The following is a 23584-nucleotide window of genomic DNA, read 5'->3' as shown; positions in this document are numbered from 1 at the left end:
CAAAATCTGACGATACATGGCCCCATTCATTCTGTCCTTAACACGGATCAGTCGTCCTGTCCCCTTGGCAGAAAAACAGCCCCATAGCATGATGTTTCCACCCCCATGCTTCACAGTAGGTATAGTGCTCTTGGGATGCAACTCAGTATTCTTCTTCCTCCAAACACGACGAGTTGAGTTTATACCAAAAAGTTCTACTTTGGTTTCATCTGACCACATGACATTCTCCCAATCCTCTGCTGTATCATCCATGTGTTCTCTGGCAAACTTCAGACGGGCCTGGACATGCACTGGCTTCAGCAGCGGAACACGTCTGGCACTGCGGGATTTGATTCCCTGCCGTTGTAGTGTGTTACTGATGGTGACCTTTGTTACTTTGGTCCCAGCTCTCTGCAGGTCATTCACCAGGTCCCCCCGTGTGGTTCTGGGATCTTTGCTCACCGTTCTCATGATCATTTTGACCCCACGGGATGAGATCTTGCGTGGAGCCCCAGATCGTGGGAGATTATCAGTGGTCTTGTATGTCTTCCATTTTCTGATGATTGCTCCCACAGTTGATTTTTTCACACCAAGCTGCTTGCCTATTGTAGATTCACTCTTCCCAGTCTGGTGCAGGTCTACAATACTTTTCCTGGTGTCCTTCGAAAGCTCTTTGGTCTTGGCCATGGCGGAGTTTGGAGTCTGACTGTTTGAGGCTGTGGACAGGTGTCTTTTATACAGATGATGAGTTCAAACAGGTGCCATTCATACAGGTAACGAGTGGGGGACAGAAAAGCTTCTTACAGAAGACGTTACAGGTCTGTGAGAGCCAGAGATTTTCCTTGTTTGAGGTGACCAAATACTTATTTTCCACCCTAATTTATGAATAAATTCTTTACAAATCCTACCATGTGAATTCATGGATTTTTTTTTCACATTCTGTCTCTCACAGTTGAAGTGTACCTCTGGTGCAAATTACTGACCTCTGTCATCATTTTAAGTGGGGGAACTTGCACAATCGGTGGCTGACTAAATACTTTTTTGCCCCACTGTATATATATATATATATATTAGTATATACATTGGGTGAGTGTGCAGTAGTAGCAGCAAGCAGGTGAATTCTTTACATTAAAATGAATAGACATCTGACTATTTTACAGGATAGACAATATAAACATATTTAAAATTAAAGGAATTTGAAATGTACATTGTGCCTTGGTTTAGAGTGTCTGGAAGAGAGTCCTGTCTCAGTCAGTTATAGATGATGTGAGAGGGCGGGTGTGTGTGTTTAGGGCCCGGATGGCTTGGGGATAGAAGCTCCTCTTGAGTCTCTCTGTCCTTGCCCGGAAGATGCGGAACCTTCTACCAGATTGCAGAAGTTGGAACAGTTTGTTGCCAGGATGGGACGGGTCCTTCAGTATCTGCGCTGCTCTAGTCCGGCATCTCCTGGTGTAGGTGTCCTGAAGCGCGGGGGGGGGGGGGGGGGGGGGGGGGAGCAATCCTGCAGCAGCGTTCTGCTGTACGGATCACTCTCTGGAGAGCTTTTTGGTCCTTTACACAGCTGTTCCCGAACCACGATGTCATGTTCTGTGTGAGGATGCTTTCCACAGCGCCTGTATAGAAAATCCTGAGGATCTTTGGAGAGACCCTGAACTTCCTCAGTTGTCGTAGGTGATACAGGCGCAGCCTAGCCTGTATATAATGGATATAAACCGCAGCACTGTGGCGGGACGTCATCTGTGATGCCACTGCAGGTGTTATGGATGCACCTGCGCAGCATTTACAAGAAGAAAGAAAGAAAACTTTATTGGTCCCCGTGGGGAAAATCGCTCTCTGCATTTAACCCATTCACTCAGTGAAGCAGTGGGCAGCCATTGGGCGCCCGGGGAGCAGTGTGTAGGGACGGTACCTTGCTCAGGGGTACCTCAGGGTAGCTGTTCAGGGGAATCGAACCCCCGACCTTCCGATCATGGGGCCACCACTCTACCTACTGAGCTATCCCTGCCCCCAACATCTCGGTGGCATAAAAAGCTGTTCCTCCCTTTGATTGCGTTCTTGTTGTTGTGTACGTGTGGCTGGCAGGAAGAGAGCTGCAGCCGAGAAGTCATCCAAGCAAGCATCCTTGTGTGTAAATAGCTTGTGTAAATAAAGCATGGTGCAAAGCATGGAAATGTCAGTGGGTCTGTTGTGGTATACGACAGACCCACTGATATACTCAGTCAGGTGTATCATACCTTTAATGTGTCACAGCAGCAGAAAGTATTAGGATTTCTGAGACATTTGTATATGCAGTTGTTATCAAAGTACAGATCCACTTTGGGTAGGTTTTAAACTATGACACATCATTTACATTGCTGAAATCAACACTGAACTGTATAGACCTGTGTCTGTGAAGGTTCTCAGTCATCCAGGTCATCGTAGACTAAGGAGCTTGCAAAGAAAAGTGTCTGGACTTCTTTGAGTTGCTTGAAGACTTTTCACCTCTCATCCAAGAAGCTTCCTCAGTTATAAGGGTCAATTGGTGGGGAGTCCCAGATTTAAACCCACTGGGAGTTTTCCCCCAAAGGGGGACAAAGGACCCCCTGATGATCCTCTACCTAATCACATGAGCCAATTTGTGAAAGTGGGTGTGGGACCTAATCAGCCAGGGTTTCGGGTGAGCTCACTGTGAAACCTGGCCCCACCCTATCATGTGATTTCCTGAGGTCAGATGGCTGAGTAAGTAAATTCTCTCGTGACAACCTTCTCAAACTGTATATCTTGACTCTCAGGTCCAGAATTTGCACTGCACTTTTCTACCAAACAGAATCTCAAAGGGAGAAAATGCAGTGGAGGCCTGCGGCACCTCATGTCCTGCAAAAAACAAAGGGTCCAACCAGTGATTCAAATTGCGTTCATCCTCATGAATGAACTTACAAATCAAACTTACAATCAATTTTAATCAACTTTTCTTTGCAAACTCCTTTGACAATCAACTTTAAAGTTTTTTTTTTAAGCTGCCCCACGAGTCTGGGGGTGGTAGACGCTGGTCTGAACAGATTAATGCCCAGCCATTTGTAAGACACACACCATTGGCGCTCAGCTATACAGATGTCCAATCATTCACTAGCTGGGCCAGCATCCTCATTTTAGGTTTTGATAGCGTTTTAGTTGGTAAAGCTCAGACAGAATTGAGCTGCGGCTTGGGGAAAGCCTCGAAGGAGACTGGTGGCTGCTCCCGGTCCTGGCAGATCCCCAAAGAAGGCATTCCCTAGGGCAGTAAAAACTCTGCATTATGAAGGTTAAAGACCTTTGAAGTAATTCAGTTTTCAGTGACAGATGCTTTAAGACACTACGATAATATCTAGAGGAAAAACCCAACAATCGTATAACCACCTATAAACAAGCACTTTGGCGACAATTTACTTTGGGTAAGGTAGCGATAACTACCGTGCCGATTTCTGAAATGAACAGAAGTGATGGTAAGCAGCTTTGGAAGAAGCTGGCATCCCGGTGCCAAAGCTTGCAGCTGCATTTGCATAGGACAGATAGAGGAAGAGAAACTGGCATCCTGGTTCCAAAAGCATGCTGCTGCATTTTGCCAATGGGGGATACAGGAAAGGGAAACTGGCGACTCATTCATAGAAAAGTTTGCTGCTATGATTGTTACAGTTACCGTTTAAAAAGGTGACATTTAGAATACAGTTACTTTGTTGAAATAAATGGATTACACGGCGGTACTTCCCTGTTTCATTTTGTCGCGGGTCAGGACTGTTTGGGTTTTGTTTGACAGCTATGTTCTGTTGTTCCAGGCGGCAGCGTTACGGTTGCCATGGTTACAGGGTGACGCTCTCTCTCTCTCTCTCTCTCTCTCTCTCTCTCTCTCTCTCTGCGTGTTTCCTGGGTGAGAGAGCGCTTTTTTGTTGTTGTTGTGCTAAGCTAAAAGGCAGAATGCTACATGCATAGCTCTAAAGAATGTAGCTTCATAGGCAGTGTAGTCCGTGCTGCAGGGAAAATGGACTGCCATACCCGTTATGTGTCTGTGAGCGAGGGAGGGAGAAAAAGGAAAAGTACGAGTTGTCACCGAGCAAAAACGGGAGCTGGAAGCATGTAAATACACTCAACAAAAATATAAACGCAACACCTTTGTTACTGCTCCCATTCCCCATGGGATGGACGTAGAGACCTAAAATTCATTCCAGATACACAATATAACCATCCCTCCCAAACAGTGGTCACAAATCAGTCCAAATGTGTGGTAGTGGGCACATCTGCTATATTGAGATAATCCATCCCACCTCACAGGTGTGCCACATCAGGATGCTGATCTGACATCATGAGTAGTGCACAGGTGTACCTCAGACTGCCCACAACAAAAGGCCACCCTGGAATGTGCAGTTTTGTCTCACAGCAAAATGCCACAGATGCCACAAGCAATGAGGGAGCGTGCAATTGGCATGCTGACAGCAGGAATGTCAACCAGATCTGTCGCCCGTGCATTGAATGTTCATTTCTCAACCATAAGCCGTCTCCATAGGCGTTTCAGAGAATATGGCAGCACATCCAACCGGCCTCACAACCGCAGACCTCGTGTAACCACACCAGCCCAGGACCTCCACATCCAGCAGGCTCACCTCCAAGATCGTCTGAGACCAGCCACCCAGACAGCTGCTGGAACAATTGGCTTGCACAACCAAACAATTTCTGCACAAACTGTCAGAAACCGTCTCAGGGACGCTCAACTGCATGCCCGTCGTCCTCATCGGGGTCTTGACCTGACTCCAGCTCGTCGCCGTAACAGACTTGTGTGGGCAAATGCTCACATTCGATGGCGTCTGGCACGTTGGAGAGGTGTGCACTTCACGGATGAATCATGGTTCACATTGTTCAGGGCAGATGGCAGCTGAGAATGTCCCAGTTCTTGCATGGCCAGCATACTCACCGGACATGTCACCCATTGAGCATGTTCGGGATGTGCTTGACCGGCGTATACGACAGCGTGTACCAGTTCCCACAAATATCCAACAACCTCGCACAGCCATTGAAGTGGAGTGGACCAACATTCCACAGGCCACAATTGACAATCTGATAGACTCCATGCGACGATGTGTTGCACTGCATGAGGCAAATGGTGGTCACATCAGATACTGACCGGTTCTGGGTCCCCAGACCCCCAATAGCGCAAAAAACTGCACATTCCAGGGTGGCCTTTTGTTGTGGGCAGTCTGAGGTACACCTGTGCACTACTCATGATGTCAGATCAGCATCCTGATGTGGCACACCTGTGAGGTGGGATGGATTATCTCAATATAGCAGATGTGCCCACTACCGCACATTTGGACTGATTTGTGACCACTGTTTGGGAGGGATGGTTATATTGTGTATCTGGAATGAATTTTAGGTCTCTACGTCCATCCCATGGGGAATGGGAGCAGTAACAAAGGTGTTGCGTTTATATTTTTGTTGAGTGTATAATAATAACTACAGCAGCCAAGAAGAGTGCCTGACGAGCCCAGTTGTAAGTAAACTATTAAGACTCGACTGTACACTGTGTTCGTGTTTTCCTCCGAAACAATAAGTTCCGTTGGAGCAGCCTTTCAACGCCTCTCTCTGTCTCTCGCAAGCAAAGTTGACCCACACAACAAAGTAAAGCTATTTTTTGGCTACCAGCCCGACACGGAACCCACCGTATTAGCCAGAGGTCCCTTTACTACGGTTCGGAGCTGCAGACCTTCAGTAACAGTAATAAATCACAGCAATATTACATTCACGTAGTTGTAAACAGCATGATAATATATTAAGTAAACCAAAGTATTCAGAATACGTTACTGTCATTGAGTAACATAACGGAATACGTTACAGAATACATTTTGGGGCATGTATTCTGTAATACATTTTAAAAGTAACCTTTCCAACACTGGATGTAACCTGTTTGTGTATTACACCTGTCGATGGATTGTGTTCTGGCATGTAAATAAGAGGTAGGAGACAACACTGGATCCTTGGGTTCTATACTGCAACATCTGCAACACATAGAAATACAGGTCTGTGGAGTATGTGTGTCACACACCTGCTAGGGTACCTCTCCTCCAGCCATGGTGAAAGGAGCTGTTTCCTGCAGCCTAATCAATTCCACAATAATATAATAAACCAAATGCAATAAATTGTTTTAAAATATTAACTTAAGCTCTCAAAAAAACAACAAAAGCACAAAATAATAAATATATCACTGTTGAATAGCCAAAAACCACTTGAAGGAAAAAATACACAAAACAATACATCAATCAGACAAGCAAATATAACCCAAAAACCAGGACCCAACATTTTGGTGCTTATAATTCAAACATTAAACTCAAATACAATCATATTAAGAAACGCCATTCAACAGGCAATACAACACTGTACCACAAACACAATCAATGAAAAACCACATTCCCGGAACAAAAAACCATCTCGATACCTGCAACACATAGAAATTCAGGTCTGTGATCTGTGTGTCACGCGCCTGCTAGGACACCTCTCCTGACAGAACACAGTGCATGCCGTTAACAAAATACGGCAGCGATTCCTTTCAGCTCCTGCTAGTGATCAGGCTAACTTAGCATGCAAGTACTACAGCTGCATCCTTGGTCTAAAACTTATTAAAAACTTGTATTAGTGAACTCAGCCTCCTACCAAAATTACACCAAATGAGTCTGTTAACAAGTGACCAAAACGCAGCAGTTCGGGTATATTCAAATTGCAGCTTGAGGCCTTAGGGAACTTTTGTTAGCTCAAAGCAACGTGACAATGGCAATGCTGAAAGGAGCCGTGACCGGGGCACACATGCATGTGCCTACGTTATCACGCAGCACATAACCACACAACACACACAGACATAGGCAGGATGTTTTGGTGAAATTCAGAAGTATTTAACACATATGCTACATTCACCCCCCGAATTTCACCAAAATCACTACACATCTGAATGTTACTACAGAAGAACCTGGCACCTCAATGCCAGAAGGTTTGCTGCTGCTGTTGTGATGATAAATGCAGTGAAACTGGCCACTCATTGACAGGACGCTTGCTGCTTCATTGCAAATCAGGGATACAGAAAGAGGCAGACATCTCGGTGCCGGAAGTTTGGTACTAGAAAATCTTGATGCTGCGTAGCGAATGGGGGATGAAGGAAAACCTGATAGCCCAGTGCAATCCCCCCCCCCCCCCCCCCTCTGGCAAATACGTTGGGTTCCGTGTCGGGCTCATAGCCGAAAACTAGCTTTACTTTGTTGTCTGGGCCAAATTGCTAGCGAGAGAACGAGAGAGGCATTCCAATGGAACTTATTGTTTCGGAGGAAAACACGAAAAAAGTGTACAGCTGGGTCTTAATAGCTTACTTACAACTGGGCTCGTCAGGCACTCTTTTTGGCTTTAGTGGTTATTATTATATTTGCATGCTTCCAGCTCCCGTTTCTGCTCGGTGACAGCTCATACTTTTCCTTTTTCTCCCTCCTCGCGCTCACAGACACATAACGGGTATGGCAGTCCATTCTCCCTGCAGCATGGACTACACTGCCCATGAAGCTACATTCTTTAGGGCTATGCCTGTAACACTCTGCCTATTGCCTTCATATTAAATCATTTTTGTGAATAATTTTTTTAAATATTTCTTCACGTCATTATGCAGGCCGCAAGTAGAAGTGACATGGGCCGTGAGATTGAGACATAGTTATTAGAGCCTCTTAATGCGTGTTTTCTTTGGGGCGTGGAAACCAAAAATAGAGAGGGCATAGCTGAACATATGAAACAGGAAAATACCACAGTGTAATCCCTTTATTTCAGCAAAGTAACTGTATTCTGAATACCACCTTACCACCTGTAATGGAATACAGTTATTCATATTTTGTATTTTAAATACGTAACGGCAGTACATGTATTCCGTTACTCCCCAACACTGATGGTGTTTAAAGGCAGGTGCGCGAAGATGAGCTTGTCCCTCCTACCTGGTGTTGACAGGTGTGTGGAGCTACGAAGTACGCTGTAGCTTTGCTGTTGGAGTTGCAATTTGCTTCTGCACATAAAACATTTGGATGTGTGGGGACAAGAAGCAGTTGACCCAGGCTACGGTCCAGTCTGAATCTTTAGCGAAAGAATATTCTTGGGATATTAGGTACGGTTCTTCAGACATCTTTAGGAGGTTTAGTTGTCTTAAGTTGTTCACTCACAATCTTGTCTTAATTCCTGGAGTCTTGTTCTTCCTTTCTGAAGCATTCTATTTTAGCCAGAAGAATGTTAGTACATCTTCTTATGTTGGTAATCCAAGCTCATACCTTATATCTCATCTTCAGTGCAGAGATCTGATTTTTACATTTATGACGTGGCTCCTGTAATTGTAGAGAAAAAAATAAGCCATCAGAAAAACCATCGAGTATGGAGAAAAAACTCAACTGAAATTGTTTCTTCTCAGAAGTAATGTATTATTATAACTGGATTCAGTGGTTCTGGAAGGCTACTGTAACAATCTTTCACACAGAAATACATTTTGCTTCTTGCTTTTCCTTTTGTGTTTTCTGACAGCAATCATTGTTAAATTAATTTGGCATTTCAGATCATCTTGTCTGTGAAGGTTCTCAGTCATCCAGGTCATCGTAGTCAAAGGAGCTTGCAAAGAAAAGTGTCTGGACTTCTTTAAGTTACTTGAAGACGTTTCACCTCTCATCCGAGAAGCTTCTTCAGTTCTAAGGTCAAATGATGGAGAGTCCCAGATATAAACCTAGTGGGAGTAACCCCCCCACAGATGGTTTGAAAGAGGAGTGAAAGAAGCCATCTATGTCCACTGTGAGCGACCATCTTTGAACAGAGGCGGGTGTTTACGACACCAACTCTCTGCCATCTATAATCCAGTTTTGAGATCCCTTCCCAGACGCCTTAACGCCCACTCACATCCTGGACCATCTGATCTCAGGAATTCGCATGATAAGGTGGGGCCAGGTTTCACAATGAACTCACCCGAAACTCCACACCCAGTTTCACACCTTGGCTCAGGCGATTAGAGGATCATCAGGGGGTCCTTTTGTCCCTCTGTGGGGGGTTACTCCCACTAGGTTTATATCTGGGACTCTCCACCATTTGACCTTAGAACTGAAGAAGCTTCTCGGGTGAGAGGTGAAATGTCTTCAAGTAACTTAAAGAAGTCCAGACGCTTTTCTTTGCAAGCTCCTTTGACTTCAGATCATCTTCTTCAAATGCACCTTTTAACTGGGGGGCTCTTTTATATCATTAATGTTTGTAATCCAGCATTATATATTATGTTAAATAGGTAATGAGTAGAGCAGGGCGATATGACCAAAAATATTTATTATGATATACATTTGAAAATTTGTGATAATGATATAACTGACGATATAATTGACACTAGACAAATACTTTACAACTCCACAACTTTATTAGTGCAAAAAAAAAAAATCAACGTATTTTCACTTAAACAAGCAGCTGTTTATTATGTGCATTAAAGTTATATAAAAATTTAACAGTGCAAATGTAAATTCCTTGCTGACAGTTTAACAAAAAGGCATTTCTAGTGGAAAATGGCTATATCCTCTACATAACCATGTATAATATCCACAAAACTTATATACACACAATACGGTAGTGGTGGGCGGATCGATCCAAATATCGATAGTACCGATACCAAGTCGGCATCGGTATTGGATTGATACTAGCCTAGTGAGATTGATTATTTACTTTGAGTTCTGCTCGTTTTCGGCAAAGACGAAACAGCCACGTCGCTGGACTTGCCGCTCCTGTGAATTTGTTTACATATTAATTATATTTTTACCAGTTTTTGTTGTTGAGAATTTTAATTGTAATTTTTGTATTATAGTTTATCAACAGTATGTGTTTTAATTTATTTTACTGGTTTGCGTGCACTTAGAATTTTTCAAAAAAAAAAAAAAAAAAAATATCGCCACCACGCCAGACCCAATGGCATTTTCATGCTTCGTAGCATCATTTATTCTTAAAATAATCCTTTCTGTAACAGTAAATTCAACGGCTGCAGCTCTCCCACTGCCAGCCGTACACATCACCACCACCAAAACTGCAGCGGCATCGCAGCATCTGCCATGTGCGTATGAAAACAAAGGCACTGGGCATGCGTGTTTTACCCATATTCTATCGCGATATTTCATTTTCTTATCGCTGCCCATCGTTATACCGGTATTACCGTGAACGGTATGATATTGCCCAGCCCTAGTAATGAGTGTAATAATGTGAAAACAAAGATGTATCTTGCTGTAATTTTTGATGGTGTGGATTTCCACTATCATATTCCAGAATCGGGTTCTGTAATTTTTGCATCAGCATGAGACGACTTTATTTTCAATCGTGATCAAAGTTTGTTTTCAGAAGTAGAAGCTAAAGCGGTGCTGTTCTTAAGGACCGAGTGCTGCCCTTCAGCAGATGTCCTGAAACTGGCCAGTCTAGTCTGGCAAGGCTAGTGACAGTAAAAGGAAAGAAGCTCAAGTTGCTTGCTTCAGATAGAGAATTAAATGAGAGAAATGGTCCAAGACGGGACAAATAGGACTTATTTTGGCCTGAATATACACAGATATTAAAATCTTCCCTGTTTTCCTTTTAGATATGTTGGTATAATTGTGTTATTTTATAATGTTTTTATGTTGGTATAATTGTGTTATTTTATAATGTTTTTATTTTTTCCAGACACAATTTTTAAGTTTATTTATTTTTGTTTGTTTGCTTTTAGATTGAGCAGCTGTAACCTCTCAGGTAGAGTCTGTGAAGATTTGTTGTCAGTTCTCAGCTCCCAGTCATCTAGTCTGAGAGAGATGGACCTGAGTACCAACAGCCTGAAAGATTCAGGAGTAATAAAGCTGTCTGCTGCAGTGGATAGTCGACACTCTAAACTCGAAATTCTCAGGTCAGATCAAGTGCTTGTTGTAGTTTCTTATTATTTTTCATTATTTATAAAATTTCAAGACAACCTGTTAAACAAAAGGCAATAAAAATTATTTAAAATTTTGGATTAATCATTGCTAATTATTGATTTTTCATGTTTTTTTTTTAATTTCCAGACTGAGTGTGTGTAACCTCCCCAAGAAATGCTGTGAATCTTTGTCTTCAGTTCTCAGCTCTCAATCTTCAAGTCTGAAAGAGCTGGACCTGAGTATCAACCACCTGCAGGATCCAGGACTGCAACTTCTATCTACTGGACTGCAAAGTCTAAATTGTAAACTGAATACGCTGAGGTCAGGTTGAGGTCAAATTATATTTGTTTGTTTAATTAACAAATCAAATATCTAGCCAATAAATGTCAAGCCCATCTATATGTTGTTTTATCAAAGTAGGGCATTAAAGAATTCTGAAAAAAAGAATATCGCTTAATCTAATAGTTCCTCACCGCACCCTTGTTACAATTTAACAAGGGCATTTCTTTTAATGGTCATATTATTTTTTTCAGACTAAGTCAATGCACCTTCTCAGAGAGAAGCTCTGAAGCTCTTTCCTTGGTTATCAGCTCCCAATCCTCTAGCCTGAGAGAGTTGGACCTGAGTAACTCTGACCTGCAGGATTCAGGAGTGAAGCATTTATTTGTTGGACTGGAAAGTCTAAACTGTAAACTGGAAATTCTCAGGTCAGTTTAAAAATTTTCCATCAAAGATCATTGAACACATTATGTTTATAACTGAATCAATAGATCATCTTTATAGAAGATGGATCGTCAGCTTTGCCTTTGGATGGATTATTACCTTCTAAATTACTGTCTTATATTTTTTCATGGTGGAACTTTTTCATAATTTCTTCTGCTCTTTTTGAAATTTAGTGCAGTTTTGCTTCCATAACATACCAAGTTCCTAAGAAAATGTTGGAATGATATGTTTAAGTGTTGGTTACTGTCCATGTTTCTTTATATTATTGAGACTATGTGGAGTGTAAATGAAATAAGGACCTAGTTTTAGTAAAACTAAAAGTGACTCATTTATTTGGCTGGAAGAAGGTGTGATAGAGGGACCCAAATGCACACAGTGTTGCAATGCAAGTCAATGTTTTGTTCAGAGATTTTCAGTGTTCAACTTTTCAACTGTCATCTCAGCCCAGTACCACACACTCTTCTTCCTCTGGAACAGCAGCAACTGGAATAGGGAAGACATGTTTACTGTGATGGATATCCGCTGTGCCAGCCAGCTTTCCCTGGCACTGTCCCCTGAACCCGCTGCTTCACCACTCCCATGCAGCCACAGCAGGCGATTTAAAACATAAACTACAAAGAGAGAAACTGAAAACTACAAACTTATTGAAAACTGAAAACATGCTAGGCCTGAAAACACTGCCTATGGGAAACACTGGGTCAGGGAGAACAGAACTCCCACAAAATACCCTAACCCTAACCCTAACCCCTAACCCTATCCTTCAAGCCCAGTCCTCTACCAGAGGCCTGGGAGCTTGCGGGTTCTACACAGTATCTTAGCTGTTCCTTGGACTGTGTTCTTCTCGACAGATATCTCCAATTTTGTTGCTGGTATCTCCACTTCCTAGTGCTCCGATTACTACTGGCCTGCTAGAATCTTGGACCCTTGTCTCAGGGGCATCTTTACACAGCCTGCACCTGGGATCTTGCCTAGTGTGACAGACCCCAGCCTCTATGGATCTTGTACTCAGAGCTTGTTCCTGTGCTGCCATGATTAGTGCCTCTGTGCTGTCTTTCAGTCCAGCTTTATCTAGCCACTGTTAGGATTTCTGGATGTCTGTCAGTTCCTCTATCTGCCCATGGTAAATACCATATCATACAGGCGCCTGTAGTTCCATGATGGTTCTTCCTCTTCCTCCTCTTTCTTGAGTTTCTGATAGAGTTGGATGTCTCGAGACCGGTCTCGAGACCAAGACCGGTCTCGAGACCACTTTTACGTGGTCTTGGTCTCGTCTTGGTCTCGTCTTGGTCTCGACGGACTTTTGTCTTGGTCTCGGTCTCGACGGACTTTTGTCTTGGTCTCGGTCTTGGTCTCGCTGTTTCGGTCCTGCGTTCTCAAATCGACATAGTGTTTGGGAGATTTGGAGTCAACCATCAGCGGAGCGGGGGGGGGGGGGGTGGCTGGCTTACGGGGCTTAAGCCCGGGTCATTTTTTTCAGAAGCATGGGATCTTTTGGAGTGTAATTTTTTAGTTAGATGCCTGACTGACAACTGTATAAAACAAAAACAACACACGAAGCACAGAGCGCACCGTCATAAATTCCCCCTAATTTTGGTATGATCCGAGCTCAGGCACTAGGCGACTGAGCACAGCACCCATGTGAACGAGGGGGGAGAAGCTGCTGCCTGCGAGTTTGCTGCAGACAGAGGAGAGCTTAAGTTTGACCAGGTATCAAAGAAAATCATTCGTACTGAACTAATAATGTAAATATGACGGTGTATCACAAAAGATTGATATCAAACTGATCACTTGGTTGCGTTACTTGCTCTTCGAGTGAATCAACAAATGGATAAATAAAAAGCCGAACAGCAATGCTGATTTTTTAGAGAGTCTTAGCTTACATTTCATATTTTCAGTTGTTACCCTCCACGGCTAAACAAACTCTCTAAATCGGTTTCAATTGTGTACTGATGTACACAACAATGGACATAAGGAGCTTCTTTCAAAGAAAAAACTCAGGTAGATGTTATTTTATATATTATGCTTTGGATGTTGTTCAGTATATCTATGCAAAACAAGAGGAATTTCAATACACAGCAGTATATTCACAGCTGAAACCAGATATTTACATACACTTTATGGAGAAAACATAAACTTTTTTTTACTGTTAAACATCAATTTAGAGTAAACTTTTGTTTTAGATAAATAAATGTTGAAATATCTTTTGAATTAGTTAAATGTCAGAATAAAAAGAGGAGCTGTCTATTTTAATCACTTTGATCAAATGTAGGAGCACGTGTACACTAAGTTTATTGTTAATTAATAAGAAACTCCAGACGATTCGATTCTGAGCTGAAGAAGCTTCTGATAGGTTAGTAGAGTCCATGTGAGTAAATTGGTGGCACACCTGTGGATGCATATAAGGCAAAACACAGAGCCTGTTTCTGTGACATGGGAAAATCAAGAGATGTCAACCAAAACACCAGGAAAAGAACTGTGGAGCTCCATAAGTGTGGCTCAATTTTGAATACAATTTGGTGCCATTTGCAATTAAGAAATACAGATAGTTTCTCTCTTTACTCTTAAAGTTAACAAATATGTTTTTTATATTTATCAATCTAAAAAAATAAACATTTAGTCTGATTTGATGTTACAATTAAAAAGTGTTTTTATCTGAAGAGTTTGTAAATATCTGGTTTCAACTGTATATTTGATGATGTTGCTGTTTGGCTTGATTGTCAGCACAAAGAGGGAGAGAGAGGAACAGAGAGGGAGAGAGAGAATGACGACAGAACAGAGATGAACAAGAGCAGGTGGGACACACGTTAGTCAAATGGTTGTTTGCCAAAACTCATCAGAACATGTGCCTAGTGTTTCTTTTTAGATACCATTTGTTCCTTTTCAAATTCTATATTTATTAAGTTATGCAGGCTTGTTTGCACAACAAGGCTAAATAATTATATAATCTTTTCTCAATCTAAATATTGTACTTTGGTAGAATTTTTAGTGCTACTATCATCTAGTTCTGATTCTGGTTCTGTCTTGGTTACTGTTGTAGTCCTGTTTTAATTCCGGATCAGTTCTGGGTCTGGTTGAATTGGGGTTTAGTCCTCGTGTCTCGATACAGGCCCGACTTTCTTCTGCCTTGCTGCTTAATTAAAAAACTAGTTTAAGGTGTCCTGCATATGTATATAGAATAGCATCTGGCTGCAGTTTAAAGACTTTTTTTGTCTCGGTCTTGGTCTCGTCTCAACTTGGTCTTGGTCTTGGTCTTGGTCTCGATACCCTCTGGTCTTGGTCTCGGTCTTGGTCTCGATACCCTCTGGTCTTGGTCTCGGTCTTGGTCTCGATACCCTCTGGTCTTGGTCTTGTCTTGGTCTCGGATTAGGCGGTCTTGACTACAAGTCTAGTTTCTGATGCCTGAGGTATTCACTGAGCATTCAGCTGGGATAATCTTCCTGATGTATTCGTGAATGGTCATTGTCTCATCCTGGATGGTAATACTGACACTCACCAATCCCCAACTTCTTTCCTTCTGCTTAGCGTACAGCCTCAGGGTGTGGATTTGAGGTGAAATCCTCCATGCATGCAGTTGTTTCTATTGTTTCCTTTGGCTACCTTATTATCCTAGCAGGGTACCTGATCATGCGTAGGTGTTGATAGCCCGTATATTGTTCTTAACGTTCACCTGACTCCTCAGGACTTGCCTTACTCTCTGCAGGTAATTGTTGGTAGCAGCCTCTTCATAGTTCCCATTTGCCCGTGGGATCCCCAGGTACTTGCAACTGTCCTCTTTATCTGCAATTTTGCCTTCTGGTAGTTAAATCCCCTCAGTTCTGACTACCTTCCGTCTCTTTGTTATCATTGGACTACATTTCTCCAGTCCGAACGACATTCCAATGTCATTTCTGTATATCCTTTTTAATATGGATCAGTGAATTGATGTCTCATCCACTCTTGGCAGACAACTGCTCCATTCTGTAGTCAGTATCCGTAGCCAGTCTTGTCAATGATCTTACTGAGGGGGTTCAGGCCTATGTAGAACAGCAGCAGGGACGGATTGTTGTCTGCCACATTCCCATTGAGTTCATGATGAAGGCTCTTAGGTCCTGTTGGTCTTGTATAGGTCTAGGCATTATAGGATCCAGGTATGAAGCATTGAGTCATAGGCCTTCTTGTAATCAAATCATGTAGTTCACAGTTTGGTCAGCCTGGTCTTGCAGTCTCGTTTGATTGCACGGTCTACCAGTAGCTGGTGTTTTCCACGTCTGTTATTAGTCTTAGTCTACAGTCTCCTTCTCCATGGAGGGTGCTGCTTTGTGGATGATGATATATTCTCACACTGATCCTGCATGGTGATGCTACCATCCACCCACTCCTCCTGGATTCACATCTTCATCATCATCTTTATCAATCCTCACAATATTCCACCTTCATCCGCTTCATGTTCAGGTGCCTAATTTTCTCCATGGGTTATGGTGGGACGTTGAGTGCTGAAGTCAAACAGATCTCAGAAATTAAAGACTGATTCATTTATATTTTGTATTATGAGAAGCAGCTAGCTTATCCATTATTCTCCTTATAGGCTCGGGCTATTCATAGATTTGCTATGATACTCTGAGCATTTTTTCTGTTTTCACTCGTAATGCTTTTTATATGCATATCCTTAACTTTTGTCCTCTCTGTCCACAGTTTGTCTTTTGTTCTTTTCTCTTCGTGCACATCCCCCTGTGCCCACCTCCCACCCAAACAGCCATGTTAAATGGCTAGTCTTGATCCCCAATGCTACAAAGTGCTCCTCACACTGATGGTCTTATTGATGGGGCTTTCTTGCTGATATTTCATAGCAAGTTATATTGTACAGTAAGTTAACTTGCGCTGCCTAATTCGTTTTTCTTTTTAGTTGTAAGTACAGTTAAATTAAATCAAACAGATGGTTAGATGTTATTGTTTCTAACAAACAGAAAGTCATTGGTTACAGATGGATTGTTGTTTTGTGTGTCTGCAGTCTGTCAGGCTGTCTGATCACAGAGGAAGGCTGTACTTCTCTGGCCTCAGCTCTGAGCTCCAACCCTTCCCATCTGAGAGAGTTGGACCTGAGCTACAATCATCCAGGAGCCTCAGGAATGAAGCTGCTGTTGGCTGGACTTAAGGATCCACGCTGGAGACTGGACACTCTTAGGTATGGAGAGAATGTCTGTTTGAGAAGGAAGAGCTGCATACATTTCAAGTGCAAAGGGAAAGCCCTTCTCTGAATTGAGGAGGGGACCTAAGAGTACATCTTTCACCATCTTAGAAAGCTGTGATTGCAGCCATTCCCCAACTCTCTGGGAATGGTACTCATGGCCATTGATTACTGATCAATGGTTGTTGATCAATAGTCATGATAATTTGCATAATAATGATAATGGAACTGACCTTATAGCCCATTGTTCATTCAATGGTGCTAGTTTCAGTTATTGTGCAAATGTACTGTTTATAAGTTTGGGGAAACCTGCAGTTACTGAAGAAGTTACTTGAATGAGTGACAAACATTTTCTCCCACTAACAACACTACGTTCAGATGTACAGAATCAACTTTTTGGGATTTCCTACATTCTTCATTCACTTTCTGTTTGTTTCATGCAGATGTAACATGAACAATCACACATGTAGGAACAGTTTTTCTTTGTTCACAGCATAAACTGTAGTCTAGTTGAACAATGAAGAGATAAATATGTAGCAATTTCCGAGGAGAACTTTTCCAGGAACAATAATAAATGTCTTTTGCTCATATTTTTTTCACCATTTGGATAGATTGCTTTATGTTTAACAATGCACTGCTAAATTATTTTTCTCTGTCTCACCCTGATTCATATCAAATTAATCTCTGCATAAAAATGTACTAAAGACACATTCATGCGGGCCTCATTCTCTGACTGCCCGGGGTCTTGCCACCTCACCGCTGCATCATGCAGCTTCCGGCCTAGAAGATCTTACTTAGAGCTCAGTAGCAGACACGGTGGCAGATTCAGGGCCGCCATCTGGGGCTTCCCTGACAGCAGTGGCAACAGTTGTGGTGCCCACTCTGCCGCTGACACACCTCAGCAGTGGCCTTAAAGGTCTCCAGGAAGACCTGGGAGTCATCTCCCTCCCCTATCCTGTGCAGCGACACCGACAGTGGATGGGGGATGGTGATGCTGTAGCCCCGACCTGCCACTTCTGCTACTGCCAATCACATGCGCCTGAAGTTTTGCCAGGTGCTTCTGCTGCACCACAGCCTGATTATTGTTCATTGCCACCATGTATTATGCAGCAGCCACGTCATCAAGTGGAAACACTGTCCATGTTTATTTTCCACTTTGATTGCCATGACACACACTACTGGCAGCCTCTTCATTGTTTTCTGGCTTGGCACCCAAGCATGCAGCTTTCCAGCTGCACTCTGACACTCTCCAGTCTCAACTCCAACTTAACTAAAAATCACAATGTATTGTCATGGTGGCCCTGTGGCTGACAAACATATCCCACATAGCAAAATTGGTATGGCCCACACACCGCAAAGAATGACGGCCCTTTGGTGGCCCAGATCTGGTTTTCCAGAGGTGGCCCACACATGAGCCAGCACAAGGCCAGTTGCAGACACACTGGTGGTCCTGTGCTGGCCCATGTGTGGATTAACTCTGGCAAAGGAAACTCTGTTCAGACAGTGAATGGACTGATTCTTATATAGCGCTCCTCTACTTTCCCGGATTACTCAAAATGCTCTATACAACATGCCACATTCATGCAATCAAACACTTTCTTTGAACTGAATGCCACATCAACCAAAACCACAATCGGGACAGATATGGCATGCCATCGCATAAACAGATCTGGCCCACATCTGGCTGCCATACAGTCTACCATGACACTAGTCAGTCAGTCAGTCAGAAGTGACAGCTTAATGCCACATCTGGCCAGACATCTTTTCTATGAGCCTGGGCAACATAACCCAAAACATATGCCATCACATAGACAGTGCCATCTATGCCAGCCCTGGCCCATATCTGGATGACATACCACTTACCGTGCCAGAAGTCAGTCAGCAGTGCCGGCTTGATACCAGATCCGGGCCAGACCTGCTTGCTATGTAGGGATTGTTCTTCAGCATATTGCATAACCAAAGATAAATGAGGCCCTGTTTCTCTAAAATGATGTCACTGCCTTATTTTTTATTTGAGCTGTCTTAGCCTGGTGAGACTCAGGCTAAAATATGTGGGTTGACGCTGACAGTGGGGATAACTTTTCAAGTAACCTTCGAAAGCTCCAAATTACCACGAAATTCATGCTTATAATAAATGCATGTAAGCTTCTGACCACAAATTTAAGAACAGCTGAAATTTTTTGAATTTTTGTAATATTATTCATGTTCAAACAGATGAGCTCACATGTAACCCACCCTCAAATATCTCAAATATGATCTAATCTCCTGAACTGTAAAAACGTGATTAAATAAAACAATTTTTGAACAAACTTGTTCAACACACTTGAGTAACATGGATTTTTCTTTGAAGATGAATTCCATTACTTTAGTATACAACAAATCATTAAATTTCATAATAAATTGTTGTTTCAGATTTGGTTCATACTTATGTGAAGTATAAATGCCTAGAAATGTATCATACTTCTTAAAATATTTTGAATTGAAACTACATTTGAAAATATTAAAATCCAAGTACAAAAATGAGAAGCTTTTCAATGGGAGCAAAAATTGATAGGCGAACATTTTACTGTCTCACACATTGTTTTGGGGTTCTATGTAGAGAAAATGTTGGACTGTTCCTTTTAGAGATGGCACGATACCACTTTGTTATGATACCGATACCTATATCATGAATTTGGATATCTGCCGATACCGATATGAATCCGATATAGTGTGTTTTTTAATAAATACTGTTTTTTTTATATCTTGCTGCATTTTGTATAAGTTCATACTTAAGTTTAAATAAACAACAACAATAAAGCTATTCTATTAAACCTGTATGTAAAAAAATGCACTGTGCACAAAATATTTCATAGTTCAGCAACACTGATCAATCTAATAAACTTAAACCTGCACCATCCTCCATATTCTGGTATTTTAAAGAGTACTTAGCAGAAATATTAAGCAACATAACTAATGGGGTTGCAAACTCCCAGCAAAAGAAAAAATAGGGAACCACCCCCCACCTCATGATTCTTAATCGACGTAATCAACTTTAATTTGATGCAATGTGAAAAAAAATACACAGAAATAAATTATTTTTCCACAATAATTAAATAGATTCAACATCTTTCTTCAACAGAATTGCAGAATTCACAGATGGTACTTTCCCAAAGGAAAAAGTACTATAGCTTACTAGGGTATATTAGACTTAACAGTTACTATACACAGTAATGGACTTCTATACATTTTAAATCAGATGTAAAATGGGTGTAAGATTCAGATAATTATTTATTAACAGCTAGACATTTTAAATGAGAATAAGAAAGAAAAGTATGTCTTTGTGCCCCCTTTTCCCTGTTCATGCCCTATCAGCCCCCCTGGCTAAACTTTGCTAGATCCGCCCCTGCACAGTTACAGCCGTCAGCTACGTAGAAAAAGATCCTCGAGTAGAAAGTAATATTAAATAAATTCTAACAACAGCTGATCAAGCTTAAACGTGCTGCAGTTGTTCAGCCGCTGGTTTCCTCTTTCTGGTGCAAAGTGGGCCAAAAGCAAAGAAGAGAGACGGACTCGCGACAGAAAAGCCGATCAGCTGATCATTGATCAGTTTCATGATTGAAGTAGCAGCAGGAGAGAGAGAGAGAGAGAGAGAGAGGCAGTCGCTCCATATATCGGTTGTTAAGCTTAACATGGGAACGCTTTACAAACATTCATAGATGAACTTACACACTTGCTTTACTTCTCTCTGGGATAACTTTCTCGGAGATGAAATACTGGTTTGGTAGCGAAGCTCCAAATACATGCAGCCGCTCTATCACGTGACGCATACTGCTCCGACGTGCTACGGTTATGAGCCGAGTTACACTGTGTTGCAAGTTTTGTGAGGTGTTTTCATGATATTTAATGGATCGGATTACATTTTTTATTTATTTATATTTATTTATAACCGATCCAGTAATTTAGGTCAGTATCGGACCGATACCGATACGTGATATCGGATCGGTCCATCTCTAGTTCCTTTATCAGTGTCTAACAGTATGTGGATGCGAGCCATGTAATGTCCATGTGTGCATGCTGAAAGAGACTGTGCTTGTCTGACGCCCTCCTCCTTTCAGGTTGGAGCCTGCTGGAGTCCGATGGTTGACACCAGGTCTGAGGAAGTGTAAGTGTGTTTTTAATGTGGTTCATGAAAATAACGCAGCACACATTCAATCATCTTCAAACTGTTACATCACTAATTCATATCTCTGATGTCAGGAGTCATCATCAAAGTGTCAATCAATGAACAGATGATGGATCAATAACTGCAGCTGGATTGTGTTTGTTCTCTCCATCAGATTCCTGTCAACTCACAATCGACACAAACACAGTGAACACAAACCTGCAACTGTCTGACAACAACAGGAAGGTGACATATGTGGAGGGGGTTCAGTCATATCCTGATCATCCAGAAAGATTTGATGTTCATCCTCAGCTGCTGTGTAGAAATGGTCTGACTGGTCGCTGTTACTGGGAGGTCAAGTGGAGAGGAAGGGTTGATATATCAGTGAGTTACAAAGGAATCGAGGGAAAAGGAGACACTTATGACTGTAGGTTTGGACAGAATGATCAATCCTGGAGACTACGCTGCTCTAATGATGGTCCTCATTCTGTCTGTCACAATAAGAGAGAAACACCCATCTCCTCCTCCTCCTCCTCCTCCTCTGTCTCTAACAGAGTAGCAGTGTATGTGGACTGTCTTGCTGGTACTCTGTCCTTCTACAGAGTCTCCTCTGACACTCTGATCCACCTTCACACCTTCAAAACCACAATCACTGAAATGCTTTATCCTGGATTTTCGATCTGTTCTAGTTCCTCAGTGAGTCTGTGCTAAGTTGAGTGTAAAGAGTGAACTCCTGTTAGAGAACACTCTGACTCTTGAAGAGCTAATTCAGTCTGTACATGTCTGTCTCTTTCGCTCAAACTCATTTTCAGAGTCATAAATTCAATCAGTTTATGTTTTAAACTGTTAAATGATTCCTTGTAAACTTTAGCAATCATTTTTGCAAACTAATAAGTTGAAAATGCTTCAGCCATATAAGATGAATGTATTGGCTCAATAGTTTATAAAGCAACATTTAATGTCTGAAAAACATTGAGACTGTTAAAGACAGCAAACTGTGTCTTCGTAGTAAAGGGCCCAGTGCGCTCTCACTGCTGCTGTTTATTTCTAAGGTGACGGCTGCACATTGGAGCTGTGAAACTTTAAACTCCATTGAGACATTAAAACTTACTGTCCCACAGCCTGATAAAGGGGACGTGGAAATCGCTGCTGTTTGTGGCAGATCAAAGTGAAATAAATGTAATTGGTTGAACAGGTATTTGTGGTCTGTGCTTTGTGTTTCCAGCAGTGTGAAAGAGACTCAGCGGCAGATTAGAATCAAGTTATATAAACATTTCCACTTTCTCTATTGAAAGTAGAAACTAGAGAACAGGAGGGAGTCAGAGCTGAACATTTCTGCCTGTTTCACATTCTCCTTGAAAGTAGACTTTGTAAAAAAAACCATCGAGAGCTATGACGAAACTGTCTCACGTAAAGACCACCCCAGAAAAGGAAGACCAAGAGTCACCTCTGCTGCTGAGGATAAATTCATCCAAGTCATCAGCCTCAGAAATTGCCGGTTAACAGCACCTCAGATTAGAGCCCAGATAAATGCCACACAGAGTTCCAGTAGCAGACACATCTTTACATCAGCCGTTCATAGGAGTGTGTGTGTGAATCAGGCCTTTCTGGTCAAATAGCTGCTACAAAACCACAACTAAGGAAAAGCAAAATGCAGAAGAGATTTGTTTGCGCCAAGAAACACAAAAAATGGACATTAGACCAGTGGAAATCTGTGCTTCGGTCTGATGAAATCTTTGGTTCCACCTGACGTGTCTTTGTGTGATGCAGAAAAGGAGAACGGATGGTTTCTACATGCATGGTTCCCACCATGAAGCATGGAGGAGGTGTGATGGTGCTTTGCTGGTGATACCGTTGGGGATTTATTGTCACAGTCTGGCTGCGAAGCTGACTGTATAAATTTGAGGATCGGATCTGAAATGCAGACACGAAGGAACGAGAAGAAAACTTGAATATAACAAAATGCAAGCCGTTTAATATGACTGATAAGAAAGGTACAAGAACAAAAAGCATATACACTAGGAAGAAACTAACTAGAACCGAACTGGGAGAAAATAAATGTGAAACACAAAAGATGAAGAACAAAACCTTGAACGTGGCAAAAACCTGTACTTGGAAAACCCTGGAGACACAGAAGCATGGAAACATGACAAGAACAACAGACAACCTGACAATGAACGAACAGAAACACACAGACTAAATACACACAAGGGTGGTTAGGGGAAGTGGATACACATGGGGAAACAGCTGTCGTTATGACACTAATCTGACATAACGAGACAAAGTAAGCGATGCCAACTGCTCTGACATAGGACACAAACCTTCAAAATAAAACAGGAAACATGAGATGAAGACATGATAATACACACCTGACAACCTGAAATCAAAGACAAGAAATACATGAGACTAACCAGAAGATGTAAGTGAAACACAAATAGATTAAACTTGAGGCAACTAAATAATGAACCTAGAACTTAACATTATGTTCCAAATATAATAAAGAAGATCAGAAAACAAATGAAAATGCAGGGTCACAGACCCAGCCCCTGACATTTATTTTTTATAATTATTTTACTAGTGCAAAGCAGTAATCAAAGCAAAAGGCAGCTATTTTCAAGAATATAAAATATAAAACATTTTTTAAGTTATTTCACACTATTTTGTCCA

At 42.0% G+C, this 23584-nt stretch overlaps 1 protein-coding gene across 2 annotated transcripts in view; it reads left to right on the top strand.

Annotated features, from left to right (window-relative positions):
* LOC113019579 (uncharacterized) overlaps positions 1-22115 on the top strand; it is a 30335-nt gene extending 8220 nt beyond the window's left edge. The window contains exons 7-12 of one of the 2 annotated variants that reach the window (XM_026163350.2): positions 10706-10879; positions 11034-11207; positions 11420-11593; positions 16597-16770; positions 20871-20917; positions 21093-22115. In XM_026163350.2, the coding sequence (XP_026019135.2) occupies positions 10706-10879; positions 11034-11207; positions 11420-11593; positions 16597-16770; positions 20871-20917; positions 21093-21628 (1279 nt within the window). In that variant the 3' untranslated portion in view covers positions 21629-22115. Of the gene's footprint in view, positions 1-10705; positions 10880-11033; positions 11208-11419; positions 11594-16280; positions 16452-16596; positions 16771-20870; positions 20918-21092 lie in introns of those variants that run through there. The other variant, XR_013906693.1, reaches the window with a different exon arrangement.
* The last annotated feature ends 1469 nt before the right edge of the window (positions 22116-23584 follow it).

The sequence above is a fragment of the Astatotilapia calliptera genome, chromosome 3 (genome assembly GCF_964374335.1).
Source record: "Astatotilapia calliptera chromosome 3, fAstCal68.1, whole genome shotgun sequence".
Classification (NCBI taxonomy): Eukaryota; Metazoa; Chordata; class Actinopteri; order Cichliformes; family Cichlidae; genus Astatotilapia; species Astatotilapia calliptera.
This window is presented reverse-complemented; position numbering and strand designations above follow the sequence as displayed.